The sequence below is a fragment of the Neovison vison genome, chromosome 1 (genome assembly GCF_020171115.1).
Source record: "Neovison vison isolate M4711 chromosome 1, ASM_NN_V1, whole genome shotgun sequence".
NCBI classification, from domain to species: Eukaryota; Metazoa; Chordata; class Mammalia; order Carnivora; family Mustelidae; genus Neogale; species Neogale vison.
In genome coordinates, this window is record NC_058091.1 from 197,660,865 (window position 1) to 197,676,894 (window position 16,030).

General features: G+C 38.3%; 1 protein-coding gene across 1 annotated transcript; it reads right to left on the reverse strand.

The window, feature by feature from the left end:
- Nucleotides 1–371: 371 nt before the first annotated feature.
- RFESD (Rieske Fe-S domain containing) lies at nt 372–11,849 on the reverse strand. Its single transcript, XM_044265321.1, has 5 exons — nt 11,796–11,849; nt 9,401–9,507; nt 4,140–4,315; nt 3,986–4,020; nt 372–2,449 (listed from the first exon to the last, which is right to left on the reverse strand). The coding sequence occupies exons 3-5, from the start codon at nt 4,312–4,314 to the stop codon at nt 2,186–2,188; spliced, it is 474 nt and encodes a 157-aa protein (XP_044121256.1). The 5' UTR covers nt 4,315; nt 9,401–9,507; nt 11,796–11,849; the 3' UTR covers nt 372–2,185.
- Between the last annotated feature and the right edge of the window lie 4,181 nt (nt 11,850–16,030).

Sequence of the window (16,030 nt, forward strand, 5' to 3'; positions counted from 1 at the left end):
TATATAATCAAGTCAGTCTTCCAGTCAACAGTAGACTATTAATAGTTAAGTTTTGGGGGAGCCCAAAGTTATATGTGGATTTCCAACTGTGTGTGGGGTTGGCATCCCACCCCCAGGCAATGTTCAAGGATCAACTGTATTCATCTGGGGGGAAAGTACCCTCCATATCAAAATGCTACATATCTTTTTCAGAGATCATAAAAGGATATTTATTTTCTATCAACAGGCTGCATAATTTGAATCTGCCTATTATTGATCCTTTTTTAAACTCATCTGTAAAATTATGAAGGACTTTTAATTCACAGACATAATACATTTTAAAACAAAACATTACTTACAAGTCTTATAAGAGAGTTCTGTAGAGGGTAGGATACGACATGACATTTTTTATTTCCAGATCTGAAGGAACACATTCAGAACCAGAAATCAAGTCCATATTCCTCATTGTTGCCACCAGGTCCTGAGAGAAAATGCTTCTGTAACTGGCCAGCAAATGAGGGCCATTGTTTTGCCCGCAGAAGGCAGGCAAGAAACTTTGGTTTCTTCCACATGTCTTAAATTCTGGACACGTGTTAAGGCCTGACTGGTCATTGGAGTGTTAGCACCTGAGATAATGGCTATGATTTACCCATCGAGTGATGGTACATTTCCTGTACCAGGTAAATAGCTATTGCCAGAAAAGTATTTATAAAAATCAAAGCTTGGGTTTTCAGTAGTCTGAGAAATGAGTAACAAGTGTATCACCTCATGTTACCCATATTCCATTAGAAAAGGAAATGTAATAATGTGTAGCAAAGGTCTAGTAAGCAGACCCTTAATGATAGGTACTTAATTCATTTATTATTTATACAATAACCAAGGAAAAGAGTCCAGGTGGTCCCCCTAGAATGTTCAGTATTAGGTTTAGGGCTTTAATTAAAACCTAGACCATTAAGAAGATTATTGTGTTTAGAGACAAAGTTCCAATTTTGACAGTTTTTTTGCACTCTGAATTCATAATGTGATCATCTGGTTCTGATTCTACTTCTTATTTTCTAATATTTGCTGCCAAATTTTAGATGGTAAGCACCCAGAGTGTTACAGTATGGTGTGGGCACCAGGCAACCAGAATAGTGCTGTTTGTAAATAACAGGCATGTGAAAGCAGGGTGGGCCGACTTCGCATCCACCCTGCCTGTGAACTCAGCAGGAAGGACTGAGGAACAACACCCTCTATCTCTTCTCTGTAACAGTTACATAAAACATTCAGTTCTACATACATCACAACATTCTCAAAAACAAACCTTTGCTTGAAAATTTCACATAGGACATTCAAAGCACATTGGCTCACTGTATAAGAGACTTCACATCTCTCATGGCTGGGCAGCAGCTGTGTGTGTCTTCCTTACTTGTGAGAGTGTTTGCTTTGGCCTGAGAGAAACTGAGCCAAGATTTATTTGGTTTCGATGTGCAGTACAGGAAGATTATGGAGTGCACTTGTGGTGAGCACCAGGTGTTCTATGGAAATGTTGAATAAGTGTCTTATTTTTAAATGAAGCATTGTAAATTGATCCCATTTTGGAGGCAGTGTTTTAAGTGTCAAAAGTCTGCTATATATTTGGAAATACTGAATAATTGAGATTGAAGCATCTCAGTGTATTTAAATTTTACCTATAAAAAGTAAGAATAACAACCAAATGCGGCAGAGGTGGAGAGTGTGTCAAGGTATCAGTGAAACAAGAATACGAGAATAGAAAAATGGAAGAATACTGATAATTGTTGAAGTGGGTGATGAGAGTTTATTATGCTACTCTGTTTAGTTTGTATATATTAAAACTTTTGCATGATAAAGCCTGCTACATCAAAATAGGGATTACCCCCATATTTCTTATTAAATTTAATTTTCTACCTTTTCTTCATTGTGGTTATTGCAAATATTTCCACCCTTCTTAAAATGCACATTCCAAACCTATAGCCTTCACGTTCCAGTCAATCCAGAGGACCGGATGAAATGCATTTTATATATCCTGATAATCCTTACATCACAGTAAATATGTATAATTTTGAACTGTTCAGCTTTATATGATTTTTAAAGATAAGTAATAAATGTGCCTATGTTGGAAAAATTAATACTCTTTGGTATTGAAGTATGATTATTCTAATATATTCAAAACATACACAACATTTTTCATTGCCATATAGTTTTATCAGAAAGAACTCCGAATAACTTTGAAGTTTCCAGTGGCATAAAAATCAGAGTCACACTTAAAAGGTTCATTAGAAAGAGTCACATAAATATTCCCATTGTCCACTGTCACTGTATGAATCCTTTGCTTTACTCCTTTGGAGCACCACTTGGGTTTTGCTGATGGATCTCTAGGGTTTATAGACTGATATAGTCCTTCTCCTGTTGCCAAAGTAATTTTGTATTTATGCCAGGGACAAACTATACATGGTCGTCCATCAAAATCCTGGGGAAGAAAATAAATGATTTAATAGTCTGACATTTGCAACATTCACAATAAATCTCAGGCTCAGAACAGATTCTGTCGCAGAAAAACCAGGTTAAAGAATAGGCCAGCTTCTCTTTTTTCCTTCCATTTACAAATTATTCGGCATAAGGTGGAACCTAATCTTAGCAGTCATCAAGTTCCTCTGCATTTGATTAGAAAGGCAGCCTGTTAGAACTCTATCAGGAAATGAGCTTGGGCAACTGTACCATGTGATTTAAGCTATGATGTTATCTATTAGACGTTAATGTCATTTCCTTGACAGAAATGGGGCAAGGGCATCAAGTGTTTCTAAAGGAACTTTCACTAGCTGCTGGAAGAATGGAAAGTTTCAAATATAAAGAGTTACTAAAGGCATGAGTGTATGTGGTAACTGAAGAGCAATTTGTAATCCAAAGTAGTCAATTCCCAACTTTTTAACGGCCTTAAATTGGTGCTTCTTAAATTTTAAAGAGCATGGGAATGACCTGGATCTTGTTTAAATGCAGATCTTGCTTAAATTCAGTAGTCCTAAGGTAGGGCACAAGATTATGTATTTCCAAGAAGCTCCCAGGTGACATCGATGTTGCTGGTCTGTGGACCACACTTTAAGTACAAAATCTTATAGGTCTCATTATGGTCCAAAACTAAAGGAAATTCTTTCACATTATCATCACTAGGTGCTTACATGTTGTTTCAGTTTGTATTTTGTACCAGTGGTGGCGGGGGGAGGAGGGGCCGGTGCTGGTGGCAGGAAGGAGAGGGATGTAGCATTCAGTTTTATGAAATAGAAAACAAGAAATAAGGCAGCTAGCTAGTTTGGGAATGCAAGGAAGTAAGTTCCCTATTCCTTCCTGAAATAAGCATTCAATGTGTGGTTACCTTTTTAAAATATACATATTTATATTTTTACTACATTATTCACATAATATATACTCACTGAAAACAAACTGTGTAGAAATGTATAAATTAACAAAGTGAATATTTTTTATTTTAAAAGTGGGATCTCATTAGACCTATCATCCCATGAATTGCTTTTTTTAAAATCAAAAATATATTGCTGACATCCCTCCATACCAACACATACAGATCTGCCTCACAAATTAATGAGGCAGTGGTTACATAGTTTTCCATAGCATGGCTATGGCTATTCAAGTTTATTTAAACTGTTTCCTATTGTTAAAACATTTAGGTGGCCTTCAATTTTTCATTGCAACAAATAATGCCACAGTAAACCTATCCCATATATATATTTGAACATTTGTGCAATGGTATCTGTAGGATAGATATCTCAGAGTTTAACTGCTAGATCGGAAGCCATGCATACTTCCTCTATTCATCTGTGAAATAGTTTTCTTTATATTGTAGGACTGTGAATTCCTGGAATACTAGCAATTATACTCAAAGCATTAAAATACAGTTCAAACCCAAATATAAATGATTTTTTGCATACAGAATGAAATATAGACTATAAATAAGAAACATGAATTTGTAGAGGATAGACTTAATTTTACATACCTCTATATCTCCCAAATGTAAAGGTCCTCCTGAGTCTGTAAAGAAATTAAATATCATATCTAGTCACTTAAAAAAAGAAAAAGCCTGAAATTTTGATAGTTTAGTGGTTAGCAAACAAATACACAAGGTTTACAAATGAAAAATCAACTCTTACGGTAACAGCGAATATCCATAGCATGATACTCTCCTTTGTGGTAGAAAATGACCACTTCTCTATCATGCACAACAGCTGTCATTCTTTCAGATTTTTTAAGGTCCTCTTCTCTGCCAACACAGACAGAAGAATATTCCTTCATTTCAGGATCTTGTTCAGAGCCATCAACATCCATGCTAGTTGAACAAAAGAAAAAAAAAGTAGTCTTCACAAAATTGGCTACGACTTAACTCACAGATATTATATATATATATATATATATACACACATACACACACATTTATATATATATATTTAGATCTCTAAGATTGATAAAGGCTTTTTTATAGCTATATAAAATAAAACATGCATAAATACTGGGTTGTAGTTAGTCATGATTTTGAGTTAGAGACTCTTAAAGCTTGTCCAAATTAGGGAAGACCCCCCCACCCATGTTGAGGCTGGACTCAGATTCATTTCATTGTGTAAATGGATATTTCAGAAGTCCCAAGACCCAGAGATTGACGTTTCACTGCTCTTTTATTTCCTATCATTTCAATGCTAAACAACACCCAGTTATCAGTGTTATTTTCAGCCTTCTCCTAAAGGTAGGATTCTTTGATAGTCTGAATAGTCTTGTATCTCCTGGTTGAGGTGACTCATTTGATTTTGCCTGGATCTGTCTTAGAAATCAACCAGATAACTATTCTAGTACAAGAGGATAGGTATGTATGGGCGCATTTCATTTTCTTAACTCAGACAGGAATTAACATCACTTTCTTCTGCCTTATTTGGGAATTAAAAGAGATGGCTTTCTCTTCAATTAATTTATATAAGTATATAAATCCATATTTCTAAACAAAGAAGTCTTCGTGCAGAATTTTCAGGTACTCTAAATTTTTTATCAGCACAGATATTCAGGCTACTTTTTTGAAACCAACCCTTTCAAGGAGACCTTATGTAATAATTTAAGAACATAATCATGGTCTGTTAATTCCTGTGAGAAGGAAACATCAAGATACATCAGTGTCAGGACTACCTGGCCTTGTAGAGGATTTTCCCGAGGGCCTTCCACTTGGGGGTTTTTGTTTTATGCTATGACAGTTTCTGAATAAAACTATACATCCTGTTTTGGCAAGAACTGCTATATTTTTTCCTACTCCACTCCTAATTCCAACTCTTTCTTCTTATCCCCACCCTCTTTCCATTAGAGTTAATCCCAAATTTTCTGGAAACATTCCTGCTTTTCTTCCCCATCTCAGGGTAGAGGCTGTGGTGGTCTATAACTTCCAGAAAGCGCAAAGAACGTTGTATATTATTTTAGGGTTGGCAAGAACCTTCTTCCCTAGGCAAGAGCACATTTTCAACCTTTGCATGTAGTGAAATAAAAATCCCAAGACACAAACTGAGATTACTCAACTGACTTTACTTTTAAAGTAATTAAATTTTCAGATATCCCTGCATGGTTTCTGCCCTCTGCTGGAGAGTGGGGATCTTCAACCATCTGGATAATACCCAGCTTCACAACAAGCATAAGGCAAGTTCACTCTCTGATATGGGTGGACAGGAAAGAGGCTGCCTGCAGCATTTGGGCATGAGATCTTATGTGTACCTTGACCATTATCTTGGAGCATCACTACAATTATATGAAAGAAATTAAAAGTTCACAGTAACATCTAATCACAACCTACTTTTTTTCTTTGGTCACCGATGGACAAGTTTCTCTGTAATCTATTTAGGGAGGAATATATGTCTAAAAAGCAAACAAAATTCTCAAGAAGTAACTACTGACAATAATCTTTAGCACAGAATTACAGAATTTCAAAATAAAAATTTCAACAATAGATCTTCAGATTCTCCTTTTGCCAAGTTCTCTTTCCTTGTTGGAGATTATCATTCATTGAATAAGTATTTTCTGAACACATGTGACTGGCACTTCAGGGAAGTAAATCAGATCAGGTCTCTGTCCTTTAGATACTATATTCTAGCTGGTGAGATCAACAACAAACACCAGTAAACAAATACACAAATGAGGTAATTATACACTACCTTAAGAGCCATGAAGAAAGTGAACTGGGCAATATGAAAGAGAAAAGGGAGGCCATTTTGCAAAGAAAAGCCTGGGAAGGTGACTCTGGATGGATAGTTGAGCTGATATCTAAAAATGAAAATGAACTAGACATTTTAAGAGCTGAAGGAAGAGCATTCCAGGCTGAAGGAATAACAAATATGATAGCCTGAGGAAAGAAGGGGGTGGAAGGAGGAGACTTGGTTAATTTGAGGAACAGATAGGAGACCGGAGCATAACAAGTGAGTCTGGTGAGACAGACAGGAGCCACTGTGTATGGATTTTAGTCTAAGAGCAATGGGAAGGCACTGAAGGGTGTAAAGCAGGGAAGGGTGACATGATCTATTTTTAAAATAATGCCCTCACTGTGTGAATAGATTGTAGCAAAATAAGAAGGAAACATAGAAATCAGAAAGCTATTGCAGTGGTCCATTTTAACAAGTGTATTAATTTATGGATTTCATCAGATTGGGAAACTAGAGAAAGTTCCAGATAACTTGAGAGGCATCCAACTCTGCCTTACACAAGATAAGTAATTACATATAGAAAAGGAAAAGGAAATGAATCCAAGTGATGGCCCATGATAGTTGTAGAGACCCAGATGGTGTTAAACATTAGGAAGTTTGCCATGGAATGTCCATGATATTAAACAAAATACAATTGTCTATAATTTAAGATACTTAACAAAATGATAAATCACATGTCAACTTCAAATATTCTAATTTTGAAAGATGATCCTTCCAAATCCGTGTTCTCTTCAAATACGGTAATATTGTCATATTCATAGGAAGTTGTACAGAATGATGATATACCTTTTGTTAATAACAGGGAACTACTATTTTAATTTCATTCAAGTCTTAGTTTAACATTTCACATAAAACATATATATGTAATTTCTTTAAAAGGGGCACTTGGACCTTGATGAACCTAGCTTAGAATGGTTATAAACCAGAGACTCAATCCCTACCCCACAGCAAGAGGGAAAATTTGCTATGTGGCAAGACCAAGAGTCTCCAGGCCTTCTGATGGCTTCTCTAAATATTTGATCTTCTATGACTGATTGGAAGTCTAGAAATGTTGGGAGGAAAAGAGCATGGATCATTTAAAAAATATATTTGTAAAACAGAAATTACTATTTATAAGGAAAAATCTCTATGTGAATGTGTAAGGAGTGAGCTTTTGAAAGAAGGAATTTATAGGCTACTATTTTGAGAAGGGTAATTCTAAGCCATAACAAAGACAGGTATTAGATCTTACAATATAAGCCTGGGCTCCAAAACTGAAGTGTAGCAAGTGGCATGTTTGTGTGTGTGTGTGTGTGTGTGTGTGTGTGTGTGTTGATGGCGAGAGGCAGGAAGGAACTCTGAATTCAAGGTATAAAGGAAAGCATTACACAAACCAAGTTTAGGAAATTACAAAGATGTACTTTTTGTACTCTGGAGTTTGCACTGTTAACTCTTGCTCTAACTAACCTAGTTACTTTTTAAATTATGGAAAAGAGAACATGCTATTAAAAAAAAACTTTCACATAAGTCAAACTGAGAAAGACAAACAATATGTGATTTCAGTCAAATGAATAAACAAAGTAACAAAAGGCAGAATCAGACCTGTAAATACAGAGAATTGATGGCTGCCAAAGGGAAGTGGTGGTGGGAGTGGGGGTGGGGATGGGGATGGCAAATCCGTAAAGGGGAGTGGGAGAAATGGCCTTCCAGTTACAGAATGAATAAGTCAAGAGAATAAAAGACACAGCAAAGGGAATACAGTCAGTAACATTGTAATAGGTTGTATGGTGACAGATGGTAGCTACACTTGTGGTGAGCACAGCATAAAGTATGGAGAAGTTGAATCACTATGTTTTACACCCAAAACTTATAAAACATCATGTGTCAACTATACTCAAACAAAAAAGTTAAAAATTAGTTTACAATGAAAAACAAAAATACAGTATTTTTATGAAAAGTCAATGAGGACCATGCCATGATTTTCTGGATTAGCTATGGCTGACAGAAGGCTGCATTACTGTAATTCTAAACAGTTATCTTGTTTTGCTTCGTACTGGCAGGTACCCAAAGTATACAAAATGCTCAGGTGGCAGTATTTACCTCCACAGTATTGGGTGTGCAGCTTTTATAACATTTTGTGACAGGACAGATAGAGGAGCAGTAAAGATAAGAAAAATGGGAACAGATGAACCGAAATAGGCTGGAAAAAAATGCAAAATTTTCAACACATATAACCAACAAAGGATTATGATTCAGAATAGATGAAGAAATTCTATAAACCAGTAAGAAAGTGCAAAAAAAATGGGCAAAAGATACAAACATTTCATAGATGAAGAAGTCTGAATGACCAGTAATCACACGTAAAGATGCTCAACCTCATCAGTAGGAAAAAATACAAGAAATGCAAGGCAAAGTCACAAATGGGATACTATTTTCTCTCCAGTTGACTGGTAAAAATTATACCAAGTATTGGTAAGGATATGGAGAAATTGGTAGTGATGACATCAATTAGCAATACCACAATGTGGCATTACCTAGACTCTTCTAACATATCCATGATCCATTAACCCCTCATTAACTATATTCCAGAGAAACATGCACAGGTACACCAGGAGACATGCAGAAGACACGCAAAACACAGGAAAAAACTCAAAATGCATCAACCATAGAATGTGGAATTTTTATGTTCATTCAGTGGAATGCAACATAGTAGTAAAAAATGGGGACATCAAGTTGGATTAATTTCAAAAATATAACTTTAAAAGAAAAATTTTTTCAAGAATTCAGAGTATGCTTCTATTTTACCAAGTGCAAAAACAGGCAAAACAAAACAATCTACAATGGATATGTACAGATAAAGTAAATTTATAAAGAAAAGCAAGGTGATAGTAAACACAAAATTTCTTCCATGTCTCAAAATATCACATTTAATCTTATATTTAAAACTACTCTTTTAACATTTGAGTTGTATCCTATATTTGTGTAGCAAATGACCCAAAAACCAAGAAAATGTGCCTGTGGACTTAGATCATGAGGGGACTATTTGAGAATTTATTCAGCTTATTTAAAAAGCTGGCACTAGAAGAGGAAATTAATGAGTATTTTCTTTTTCTAGGCTAAAAAGTTAGAAAAGAAATATTAGTATCAAGCAAGTAACAAAATACATGAGATGTGGAATAGCATCAAAAGTTAAGTTCTCCCCCACTTACAAATAAATGAGAACAAAATACAATCCTTCAAGTTTCAGTCTCTTTAAACAGAGCTTCAGCAGGTTTTGCACCCCAAGCAAGGAAAACTGCAGTGAACTTTGCAGGGGCTGATAAAAAAAAAAAAAAAAAAAGAAATGAGCAGAGAACGCTGCACTCAATGATAAAGGTTTCAGAGAACTATGATTACAGTCTCGCATTTTGCTTAGGAAAGTATTATCATATCTCTCAAATAATGGTCATATTTACTTATGATATCTGGTAATATTTGTAATTAACACCCACATTATATTTAATTAAATATTGTGAATATCACGGTCCATTCAGACAGTAACAAAAGTCAATTTATTGTATTGTATATATTGTATGTATGTATTGTAATTACTATTACTTTGATGCACTATTCATATGCGCCCACACATTTCCTTTATTTTGAATCAACTGTAAGATACCAAATCTTAACTAAATAAAAAGGTGAAAAATTAACTAATCTATACAGTTTGGGGGCTAGATGAAGAAAAGTTACTTCTGAAAAATTTCACCATTTCGCTCGATTTTCCTCTTAATGTTTTTAGGCCTATGCCTCAAATAGGTTTCTAAATGTGCTAACATCATATAAAATTACGGTTTAGCTAAATGGATCATCAATCTCTATCAGATACATTTCCAGCACAGGCTGAATAAAAAAAAAAAAAAGTTTCCATAAACCATTGGAAACAAGAGAGACATGAAATTACAGGAACTTACTTGTTAGTCCTCTTGAGCTCTGACAAAGGCACTTTTACTAAGTCTGGGGCCTTGGTCTACACATTATCAGAAAGCATAACTCTGGGGTGACACCCTTGCTTTTAGTTCAAAGAAGAGAAATGCCTTAGATATCTCTTTGGATGGCAGAATAATAGTAGATAAAACTATCCTTCAGTGAGAGCCAAGCTCTTTGACTGCTTGCATACCTGAGTTCATTAATCCTCACAAAAACTACAAGGGGTAAATAGTATATTTACTTTCCAGATGAGTAAACTAAGGGTAAAGGATCCTTTTTTTTTTTTTTTAAGATTTTATTCATTTATTTGACAGAGAGAGATCACAGTAGGCAGAGAGGCAGGCAGAGAGAGGGGAAGGGAAGCAGGCCCCTGCTGAGCAGAGAGCCCCACGCGGGACTCGATCCCAACACCCTGAGATCATGACCTGAGCCGAAGGCAGCGGCCCAACCCACTGAGCCACCCAGGCGCCCCAGTAAAGGATCCTTTTTAACGAAAAGTTTCCTAAAACCACCAAGTAGCAGTCAACATTCAAACCTCTATCTTCTGAGTCGAAATTTGGGGAATACTGGTAAAATCTTAACATTTCATCCAAGTAGCATCCACAGGTTTATAAAAACACCTGGCCTGCAAATAAACTGCCTTAAAAGTACAAAACCTTTTAGCAAAATAAAGATATCTGTGAACGTATATATGTATATGTGTATCACCAAACATCGTTCTGAATTTTTTTTTTTTTAATTAGGAATGCTAATGTGCAAGTAGTTGCGTCACCAGATGTTTAGAACGGAATAGTTCCCTAATCATTCAATAAAGTCACGTAGCTGCTCTGGGGTCCGCTACCATGTCCCTGCTATTAGAGATCTGTGATCACAGGTGAGTTCATATGGGTTTGAATCCGTGCTGTGTGTGTGAATTGGGGCAAGTTGCTTAACTTCACGGCGCTGCAGTTGCTCGTAAAAAAGGTCTGCCACATAGGGCTGCGGTGGGGGAAACACGCCTCACTATAAATCAAGTGTGTTAGAGCAGGACCGCCCGCGGGAAACGCTCCAATCATGTCAGCTGTCATCCCTTAAGGTCCTTCCAGCTCTGATAATTTTATCAACGCTTAACTTCAAACTGTATTAAACACTTTCGTAAAGACGGTCAACCGTCGTTACAGGGAGAGGCGCCCAGGAACCACCCGCACCGTCGACGTGTGGCTGTCCTGATGCGGCGGACCGTTCCACCTACAGACTTCGGGAGACGAGTCTCTACGACGGCCCGAGCTACAAACACCCCTGGGCAGGTTTAGTGCGCACAAATGCCAGGAAAGCTCATTTAAAAAAACAAAAAACAAAAACACACACATACACAAAACACAAAAACGCCCCTCCTGCCTCATCCAGGAGGCGAGTCCGGCGTGGGCCCAGACTCCAAGGTGAACAAGCTCGGCAGGCCTCTGGGCGGAAGGGGCCTGGAGGTTAACGCTTAAGTAACGCGTGCCCCTCCTGAGAAAGGCCGGGAGCAAGGGCCACCGACATGCCTCTCGACAGCTCCCGGCAGCCACCGCCGGAAACCGGAGCTCCGGCCGGCCGCCAGGCGGAAGCAGCGGCGCTCGCGAGCCCCGCCCCATCCCGCGCGAGAACAGAACTTACCTTCCTCGAGTTCCTCGCTCCGCCTCCGCGAGATCAGCCAGCCGCCGAGCCCGCGTGACCCTACTGCGCCTGCCAGGGTTCTGAGCACCGCGCGGAGCCTCCGCGGGGCGGGGCGAAGTCGCCCACGTGACCCGAGAGCGTCCGGCCCCCGAGACTGCGTTTGTGGCACTGCAGGCGGATGACCCCCACCCTCCCCACCCCCTGAACCGTGCTCCGCTGCGACCTCCGCACTGATAAGTCAGGAAAGAGTGCTGACAAAACGTAGGTGGCGTCTATGGGTTTTGGAATGTTTGTTACTGTCACTACATTTATCCACATTTTATTTGTTTATTTGCTTATTTAAGCAATCTCTACACTCAGCCTGGGGCTAGAGGACGAGTCTCGGGCTTTTCCAACGGCGCTACCCAGGTCCCCGCCACGTACACATTTTAAATGCGCCCACCAATCTCACTCTCAGAATAATATTATTATTACCTAATAATATTTCCAAATTATATATGTACCTAATAATATTTCCAAAAGTTCCTCGCAGTGCATATGATCCATGTATAAGGACGCTTACTTAAAGGAAAAAATGAGAATATCTGAAGATCAGCAACAGGGAAGGAAGGTGAAATAAAATCGTGTGGACATGTGAATTACTTCGTAGCCAGATACTCACAGACTAGCTTTCATGAATGTATTGAGTGTTAAAAAGGAATGTATACAATACACAATTCTTTAGTGTAAATAAAAATTATTTCTAAGGATCCAAATAGGTATGTTTGTACATAGGTTTTAAAAGAAAAAAAATTTTTTTAAACTTCACAGTGGTTGCATTGGAGATGGTGGTTGGTTTTCACTTTATTTTTTTTGAACATTGCAACTTTTTTTCTGTACTTACCGAGTTAAAAACAAAAACAGAAACAAAAAACCCAGACAAAAATCCACTTCCTACTTGTGTTCAAAGCTGGAAACTACTTGAGTCTGGCATGTTTTTAAAGTGTCCTTGACCTCTTCTAATGCTGTACTTCTTAACTCGGGCTATGCCTTAGAGTTACCTGGGAGTTTTAGACAGTCATGATGCCCAGACCAATGAAACCTGGGGGGTGGAGTAGGGGTGGGGGTAGGAGGAGTCAATATATTTTTTCTAACTTCCCAAGTGACTCCAGTGTGAACTCAAGGTTGAAAAACACAACCTATATTTAATGTAATTAAATAATAATAATTTCCCTCTTGACCATTTATTTCACTGACCCAAGCAAACACTAACCATCTAGTTTGGATGAGCTGCTTTACCAAAGTGATAATAAAATATATTTGGATTATTATGATTTACATTATCAGTTAGCCATCCAAATTATTTTATGGCACATGGAACATGTTAGCAGTCTTTAGCTTGTGTCATGGAAGGACTAATAAAGTTTGCTGTATCTAATGAAAAATCTTTCTTTCTTGCCTTGGCATAATCTGGACATTAAAATAAGACACATTTTAGATTCACTGACCTTAAATCTGATTTCTAATAAACTGAAGACATTTGTTATGTACCCATACATACATAAAAGGGAGAGAAATGGAAGGTTTCTTTTATCTCTACCTAAAGTATTAATGGGGTTAATCATGTAATATGAAATGCCTAGAAAACTTTAGGGGGAGTGTGGAGACACCTTCTACCTTTCCTCTCCTTGGAACCGAGCTACATCTTCCTCTAGAACCTTCCTTGATTTTTTTCTTTCATCTTTTCCTTTCCTACTATTGACACCTAGTGGTAGCCCTGGCGTGAGTTTTGTTACCTACCACGGAAAGCAACTTTTCCTCTGTGAACTTGCTTATCAGTATCTTTGTCTAAAAATAGTTTTAAATGCCCTCTTTCACCTCTGTGGTCCCCTCTCCTGTGCTCTGAGCCTCAGGCTGTGCCTAGGCAGGTATTTTGAGGACCAGCCCTTTCTCTTAGAGGAGTTCAAAAGCTGCCTTCAATCCTAAACTATAATCTGTTTTGTGAGCTAATGAAGACATCAGTGTGCTGATAGGTTCACTACAGGGAGGTCTGAAGAGTATCAGCGGCACTGGAATTCCTATTCTCTCAAACCAAAAAAGGGTGACAACACTGCTCATAGTAGGTTTTTGGGATCCAGATAATGAGAAAGTGAGGGTGGCTTTAAATACAACCTATCTGCTTATGACTCCTAACTGAAAGTCTCCATAATATCCATTTGTTATGGGTACCTCTGTGTGATTCCTGCCTGGATACTGTGGCAGAAACAGCGGTGTTCACCAAATATCCCATCTACTGCCCCACATTTCCCACCCCATTTACAGTTGATTGAGACTCTGTGACCACTTTTGGCCAGTGGTCAGTGGGTGAATACGCAGTGTGACACTCCTAGATGGAAGCATAGAAGAGCTCCAATTCCACCTTTCCATCTCTCTCTCCCTCTCTCTCTTTTTCACAACCACAGACATTCTAGACGATGAACCTCTACCAGCCTGGGTCCCTGAGTGACCGTGTGGAACAGAGACCACCCACCAGTCACTACCTTCCACCAAGCCATGAAAGAAATGTAACAAGTGAGAAATAAACAGTTGCTGCGTTAACCCACTGAAGTTTTAAGGTTGTTTATGGTTGCACCAAAGCATAATTTAACCTAACAGCTCATTGCTATCTTCAGTTTTATGTGTTTAAGATTGAAATATTAATGTTCTCCTGTAAACTTACACTTCCTTTGTTCCCTCCATCTCCATAAGTGACAACTGCATGCTGTTCATCTACATGTTTAAGGGAGAAACCTGGATGCCATACTCACATCTCCACATCTCCGCTTTTGTCACTTCTCCTGTGCAGAAAAGAGTTGATATAACTGAGCTAAGACTGGTAAAGCTCTGCCTGTAAGGTTGGCGCCTGGCTGGCCTCTGGGAATCTGGCTGGCAAATAGTTCCCTACGTTGATGTAAGATTTTCTCTAAATAAGAAGGATGCCTCGCTAGGCCTAAACTGTTTGTACAAACAATATGGTTTATGCTGACCACACCTGCTTTCCTTCTGGGACTCTGGGACTTTGGTACATGCTAGGCAGAGGTTCCAACATGACCAGCCTCCAATAAAAACTTTGGGTGCTTGAGTCTTTAACAAGATTCCCTAGGCAAAAACATTGCACACCTGTTTCTGCATTTTCATTGCTGGCAGAAGAGTGAGCTCCGTGTTACCCCTCCAGAGAGGGAGAGAACATAAGGAGGCCTGCACCTAGATTCTTCCATTTTCCACCTGTGTCCTTTTTCCTTATTATCCAGATGTGTACCCTTATAATATCTTGTCATAATATTAGCATGAGAAGAACTATATAAAGAATTCTATGAGTCATTCTAGTGAATTCCCAACATGATATGGTCTTAGGGACCCCTGTATGTATCCCCCCATATCTAATCCAGCACTGAGTCCTGTCGATTCTACTTCCTAAAATATACTTCACATTATTGTGCTGCTTTTCATTATTTGTTTTCATCACTTTGGAAGTAGCTATCATTTTTTATTTGTATTGTTCTTTACCAGGACCCAATAAAAAACATGCCCCCCCCTTTTTTTCTGTCTGAGTTGGGAACCAACTGAGAGATAACAGTAAGAGAGTGAAGTGTAAACTTTATTTAATCATTAAAATCTAGATTGGGGTAGCTTAAGTGTGCAGCCACATGGATTTGCTAACATGTCCTTAATTAAATTCATGCCCAAATCTCTGCCTTCTACCTTAGAGCTGTCCATCTTGAGAGGATGGACCAGATTGTACTTTCATTAGGCACACAGTTTTATAGAAAGGAGAAAGGAGGGGCTGAGCTGAGCATACAAAAGAAGGGAGTGAAGGTTGGATATTTTAAGATTTCTTGCCCACTGTGAATTTATCTTCCAAGTGGAACACCAAATCCTTGGCATTAAGCAAATGATATACATGCTGACCATAAGTAGGGAGTGGAGAAGGGAGTGTGGTCAGTGAACGCCACATTGTCTGTAGTGAGCCTTAAGCAATTCACTGGCCATTAGTACCAAGTCACGCTTAAAAAGTAGGCACAGAGCTACGTGGGCCCAGCGAAGGGCATTAGGTAATGTGGGTCTCAGGGTGCAGGCTGCTGCTCCTTGACCTTAAAGTGTGTTTAGAACATACTCATTCTACACATTCATTCTCAGCAAAGGTAGGAAGACCAAAAAAAAAAAAAAAACCTCAGGAAGAAGACATAGCTAAAGCAAGGATTAAATTACAGGAAAAA

Excerpts from the sequence above, each read along its gene's own strand:
- RFESD (XM_044265321.1), bottom strand. The coding sequence starts at position 4,314 with ATGGATGTTGATGGCTCTGAACAAGATCCTGAAATGAAGGAATATTCT. Across the intron at positions 4,021-4,139 it reads TATGGATATTCGCTGTTACC|ACTCAGGAGGACCTTTACAT; the intron begins GTAAGAGTTGAT and ends ATTTCTTTACAG. Across the intron at positions 2,450-3,985 it reads TACATTTGGGAGATATAGAG|GATTTTGATGGACGACCATG; the intron begins GTATGTAAAATT and ends TTTCTTCCCCAG.